General features: G+C 37.3%; 1 protein-coding gene across 2 annotated transcripts; it reads right to left on the bottom strand.

Annotated features, from left to right (window-relative positions):
• Positions 1–1,352: 1,352 nt before the first annotated feature.
• On the bottom strand, positions 1,353–4,315 carry LOC143543909 (fasciclin-like arabinogalactan protein 17). Of its 2 annotated transcripts, XM_077036125.1 has the most exons (3): positions 2,832–4,315; positions 1,663–1,771; positions 1,353–1,578 (listed from the first exon to the last, which is right to left on the bottom strand). In XM_077036125.1, the coding sequence occupies exons 1-2, from the start codon at positions 4,105–4,107 to the stop codon at positions 1,707–1,709; spliced, it is 1,341 nt and encodes a 446-aa protein (XP_076892240.1). In that variant the 5' UTR covers positions 4,108–4,315; the 3' UTR covers positions 1,353–1,578; positions 1,663–1,706. The 2 variants fall into 2 exon arrangements, with proteins under 2 accessions (XP_076892240.1, XP_076892239.1); XM_077036124.1 differs by lacking the exon at positions 1,353–1,578 and having other exon boundaries at positions 1,587–1,771; positions 2,832–4,314.
• Positions 4,316–6,360: the final 2,045 nt, after the last annotated feature.

Here is a 6,360-nt window from a genome sequence, read left to right as displayed (position 1 = left end):
GAGTCACGGGCATAGCACAACTCAATATGTGAAGTTGATGTTAAAGCTCTTTATTAAACGAACTGTGATTTAAGCTCAAGCCGCTTAACCATTACACGTTTCAAATTTTTAGCAAGACGATCTTGTGTCACGACATGTTTCAAGCTTTTAGCAAGAAATTTTAAAAATAACTAATAAAGGCGTAATAATTCTATTACGGGTTTCAATAATTCATACCACCGACACCTAATTTATTTATGGTCCAACTAAATTCAATACTATTTCTTTATTATATAAACTCTACAAACAAAAGTATTGTTAATATTACTGGTAATGTCCACCTAACCAAAAAGAAATCTTTTTTAATTTCTCTTTATAAAATATATTAATCTTTCTAGACTTTAGAATAAAGAGTGCCATTACAAATGTTTAATATAAAAAAAAATCAAACTCAAATCTTCCTTATGGAAAATAATTGTGCCGCAAGATTTTGCAGGTTTGGGCAAATACAATTTCTGCAAAAATCAAACATATCTAGTATAGAGGTATGGTACCAAAAAAACTTAAATACCTTTAAATACCACCCGCGGGTCACAGAGAGACATCTAATAGGCCACCCGCGGGACATATGGATCACCCGCATATCACGGTAGAGGAGGAACGTCCTCATAACATGCGCGGAAGCATCCTGGCACCCTCAAAAGTCTTCTGCAGGACAGGATGCATGTCCGCCTAAACAACCGGAAGACAATGTCAGTAGGCCAGCTGTCACTAAACAACTACTCTCTAGAAGAAGGTTCACGATTCCTACTTGGGGAATACGTGACATATCAACCAATGAATAAAGGACACCTGGCTAGGTTGTTATAACCGTGCACATGGCCAGGGTGTGATCCGTCCTATCATTGGGAGACGCGTGTCCAGGTTGTTATACCCATGCACATGGGACGTATAGCTCAACCTATCTTAAGAGGACACGCGTCCAGACGGTTATCAGATATCTTCTAGAAGAGGACATCTGGCTCAATCACCTTCCTACATCCTTCGGCTATAAGTACCTTGTCAAACGGTATGAGGTATTCATCCACTCATCTACATTCTGACTACACTTAGTCTATTTTCTTCAGTACTTTCTCCTCTACGAAGATTACTGATTCTCACGCCGTAGGGTGGTTACAGGAAGACCCCCCCCCCTCTTGTCCTTCCTGTGACGAGACTCACGGTGTCTGTTTTGCAGGTTCCGGTCACTGGACTTCAGGAAGTCATACTCATATCGTGTCAGTAATTACCGTATCTTACCCTGTTGATTCATTGGATCCAATACCCATACCCAGGGATTGGATCCGTGTTTCTTCATCTACATAAAAGAAAAAATCACCTTTTTTTTTACTAATTACAATATTTTTACAACACCATTAACAAATAAAATTGTGAAAATTATTGTAAAAAAATAATAAAATAAGAAAGTTTGTTTTGTTTTGTTTGTTCTCATGTGAGGGGATCTGATTCTTTGGGAAAACTTGCTTCAATGCCAAACTGCACCATTCGTTTCCCTTTATGTCCTATTTTGATTTCCACACAGTTTTCCTAAAAAATAAACTGCCAATTTAAATAATATTTAATTAATCAAATAATTCCTTTTTAACTGCCACCTTTATACTAAACAAATAAATAAATACCCACCTTTTTTTTTTGCATAACAATATATATTTATGTATATGTATATATCAATTACAACTTGTAAAACTTCCGAATGCTCCAGCAATCGAACATGCCACTTCCAATAATTTCCCTGCATTTACCAAAAACATGTTATTATTGCCTAATTCAAGAATAAATAAATGTGCATTTGGTATTCATGCTTTTATTTTTGGACTAATATGAAAAAACATCCATTAGACTTTATAAAACATGCTTAAAAATCAAGACGTTTTTAGACAAAGAGTTAACTACACTCAAAAGTGGGCATAAAGATTCTACCATTAATAGTTGTGTATCTTGTGCTTTAAAAGTTGTACTTTTAAGTAAAGAAGGAAAATGACCAAAACGTCCCTTCGACAAGCCAATTCTCGTAAGGCCCACCTAAAACTCGCTGGCCCGATCGCATTTTAATCATTACTTGACGTGATATTTAACCTACCAGCATTTGTCATGTGTCCAAAAAATCTCGTTGGAAGCGAAAATTAAAAAGATACGGTGGGAAGCCAAAATAAATCTCGTCGGAAACCTAAAAATAAATAAATATCATTGGACCCCAAAATAAATCCCGTCGGAAGCCAAAATAATCTCTTTGGACGCCTAAAACGCCTAAATAATAATGTGGTCTTTGATGGTTTTTTAATTTAAAAAACTAGCGACCCGGCAATTTTATAACGCATGACATAATCTGATAGGTTAAAAATCTCGTCAATTAATGATTAAAAAGCGATCAGGTAGACACATTTTACGGTGAACATTTTGAAAATTAGCCAATCAAATGAACATTTCGTCGACGTCATTCAACGCTCAAATACGAACATTTCGGTCATTATCCCCTTAAAAAGGTTATGCCTTGTGTTATCACAATCGTACTACCAAAAGGGGTGGAGGAATAATGGTATGTGAGCGATGTGACCCAGCCCCCCTCCCTAAAGTTATATCGTGTACCACCATCACCGGAAAATATCACCCCAGTTCTGGTGTATCGGTAAGAATTCACCGACTGACAAATGTTTGGATTAAATACAAATTAAATTAGTTTGTTAACTGTGAGAATTAAGTCGTGTAATTATATATACAACATTGTATAATAAACTACAATGTAATTACATAATTACACTACTTGATTCTCGTTAAAAACAAAAAAAACTAACCTCGTCTTTGCTTAGCAACGACCTTAACCGCGGCCGTGGTCGAAACCTTACTCGCCGGTTTCTCCGTCGTCTCCTCCACCGGAAACAAAACCCCATCAATCCCTTGAACCGATATCCTCCCATCGGTATAAATATCCGGGTCAAACAAATAAGCCGACCCATCACCCGACCCGAACTTAACCGACCCATCAGCCTCCTCCGCCACCACCTTATGCGGCAACCTTAACGTATCATACTTCACCTTCCCAAACCGCCGTACAGAATTATACATACTCTCTTCCGTCTGATACTCCGGTATCAAATGATAGTACATTATCTGCTCCGGTGCACCCGGGTCACTCAACTGATCAGTCGTCAGTTTAGCCATCGCCTCATCATTTGGCGCCAACACCGTCAAAACATAACCCTCCGACACTAGTCTACCCATCTCCGTCGCTAATGACGTCAGGTTCACCAATATATCCGCTAATTCATTATACCCACCGTAATGTAATAAAGTATGAATAAAATCTTTAACCTGACTCTCGCCGTCGAAGTGATGACGTGGCCCTCCCGGTCCGGGTGCCGGAGCCGGAGCTAAAGATGGACCCGGAGCCATTGCGTCGTAGATTGGGAGAACCGGTGGTGAACCGGGTTTAACCTGAACCGGTTTTTTCAACCGGTGGGTTCTCGGATCCACCACCGGAGCACCTTCCGGTAAGACAGCGGATATCGAAGTCAAACTTCTTCTCCGGTTAAACTCCTCTTGTACGGACCGTGGGATTAACAATCTTTCGATCCCGTGGATCAACCCGTCGGGTCGGGTTATGTCGTCGGGTCGGGTCAGTTTTGATATACCGGATATTGTTTTCACACCGGAAGTGGTTTCTAACGGAAGATGGTTTTCGACCTCTTCGGTGCATAGTGTTTTGTGTTGACCCGACCATTGGTTTGACCCGACCCGGGATGGGATGATGTGGAAGAGTAGTAACTTTTGTAGTGACTTGAGGTTACCGGGTTCAAGTAAAAACCGTTTGAATTCGGGATCCATTTGTTTCTCCAAGGCTTCATTGTCGGGTGCGAGTATTGTGATGTTGTGACGTGACACTGCTTGTTCTAAGGTTTGTAATAATAAGGCTTTTTCAACGAGTTCGGATAACTCGGTGTAGTGTGAGTCGAGTAGTGCCACGAGGACCGAGTTGGAGTTGATCTGAGTTTGACTCGGCAATGCGGTTGTAGTAACAAGGATTGTGAAGAGTACGAGGTTGAATGCTGCATCATAGTTCATAGAACACATGATGCGTGCTCTATGGTTTGTGACAAAATATGTTTTGGTTTCTCTCTCTAGAAATGATATTTGGGGGGTGATTTACAGGTGGTGGAAGGAAATGGAACGTAATGATACGGCAAGAGGTGATGTCGTTTAATGAGTTAGGAAGTAGACACAGGCTGGAGGTGGGGACCACGTGAGTGGAAGAAAGTAAGAAGAGTATTGTGGTTCGGTTTATACTCTATACGGCTTGTCGGCTTGGCTTAGAAGGTGATATTTTGTTTTGAGGAAATGGGTTGCATTAAATGTAACGTTCTAAGAATAAACAGGACACATGTTCCATGACTAATAAATCAAAATTAAGAATTTAATGACTTGTTAAGAACTTGATTATATTGATTAGTTTATGATTGTTGATTTTGTATTTATAATTACAAAATCAATAATATTGGTTTGTCTGACAAATTTGATTCCATAAATTATTAGTTTATGAAATACGGAGTAAAACATTTTCATAGGCAATAGTTGTATTTAAGTAGAAACTCATAACTTATATCTCAAGCTTGAGCTAAACAAAGGTTCGCTTCATTTATTTCTTTTAATCTACCTATTCTAATAAAGTAAAATAATTATAGACACGTGTTAGTTTGTGGATAATCCTTATAATTTTTTCCCTCTAAAACTAATATATGTCATAAATTCATATTAGTCACTTTCTGGTGGAAATCTTGTATTAATAATAATCAGAAATATAAAGAAATAAGAATAAACGACACGGTAAATCGGGCTTGTGTTTAACACAATTCCCTTAAACAGATTCTCGGTCTGTTCCCAGGGTACTCCGGTTCAAAACAGAATCGGTGCTCTGCCGGACTCGGACACTTGCCTGAAACGAAATCGAAACAATATTGCAGTAGTAGAGAGGAAGAAGACGAAGTGTGTTCGTATGGTGTTGGTCTCTTGACTAAAGAATGGTCATCTTATTTACAACCAATGTCATAAACATATAATCAATTCAGAGTTTATGACCATTAATGGTACGGGCTCGGGTTTTCGGAGTTGCATTCGTGTCCGCGGGACGTGCGGGCATGCACGAGTTCGATGGATTTCTAGTCCAGAAACCTAAATTTGCACCACCCCTGCGCGCGCGTAGAACTTGTGGTAAAACATGTCACAAAGAATTCAAATGGGTGTAAGGATTCCACCTTATAAACCATTCAGCATTTTGTTCCCAAACCGATGTGGGACAAACCTTTACCACTTCCATCACTTCCTTCATTCACACACTTAAAACTTCCAACACTTTCCTTTTACACTATTTATATTATATATATAATATGATTAAATTATTAATTTTTCTTTAAACTCTATTTATATTATATCTATTCACTTTTATAAAAATAAATATTTACATATTATACTACTATACATTGTTAGAATATATTTCACATATACTTGGTGAAATCCAAAAATCAACAAAAAGTTGTGTTTGTTAAATACTAAAAAGAATATAATTTAAATGTTATCATTAACTTATTATCCTATGTATATTATTAAGGGTGGCAAACCCAACCCAAATGGATTGTTTTAGGTCAAGATGGATAAATTTTAAAAGTAAAATGAGTTAGGATGGATCATAAAAATTCTTCAAATGGGTCAGGATGGGTTGGAAATATACAAGTAACTTTCACTTATAGGTTAAAATGGGTCAAAACAAAATATTCAAGTTATCCAAAATTTATCTAATTCAAAATACCCAAACTATCACATGTGAAACAAAACTCATCCGAAACCCAAAAAATGATCAAAACAAAACAAAAGAACAAAAACCAAACTGAACCGAAATAGAAAAACGACCACAACGAAACAAAAAAAAAACGGAATGAAACCGAAAAACTGACCAAAACGAAGCAAAAAAGTGAAATGCAAATGAAAAGCTAACCAAAACTAAACAAAAACACCGAATCGACCAAACTGAAACAAAACTGAATCGAAATAAAAAAACAAACAAAACGAAACAAAAAAGCTGATATGAAACCGAAAAGTTGGCCAAAACGAAACAAAAAAAAGCGAAATGCAAATAAAGCTGACCAAAACAAAACAAAAACACCGAACCGAACAAACCGAAACGAAACTGAACTGAAATAGAAAAATGACCAAAACGAAACAAAAATACCAAAATGAAACTGAACCGAAATAGAAAAACAACCAAAACAAAAAAAACGAAATGAAACTGAAAAGCTAACCAAAACGAAAAAAAAACGAAATGCAACTGAAAAG

This window comes from Bidens hawaiensis, unplaced genomic scaffold, assembly GCF_021521415.1.
Source record: "Bidens hawaiensis isolate Kalapana, Puna unplaced genomic scaffold, B.hawaiensis_p1.1 tig00013347_1, whole genome shotgun sequence".
In the NCBI taxonomy this organism is placed as follows: Eukaryota; Viridiplantae; Streptophyta; class Magnoliopsida; order Asterales; family Asteraceae; genus Bidens; species Bidens hawaiensis.
The sequence above is the reverse complement of the archived record's forward strand: the minus strand, read 5'-3'. Positions and strand labels throughout refer to the sequence as shown.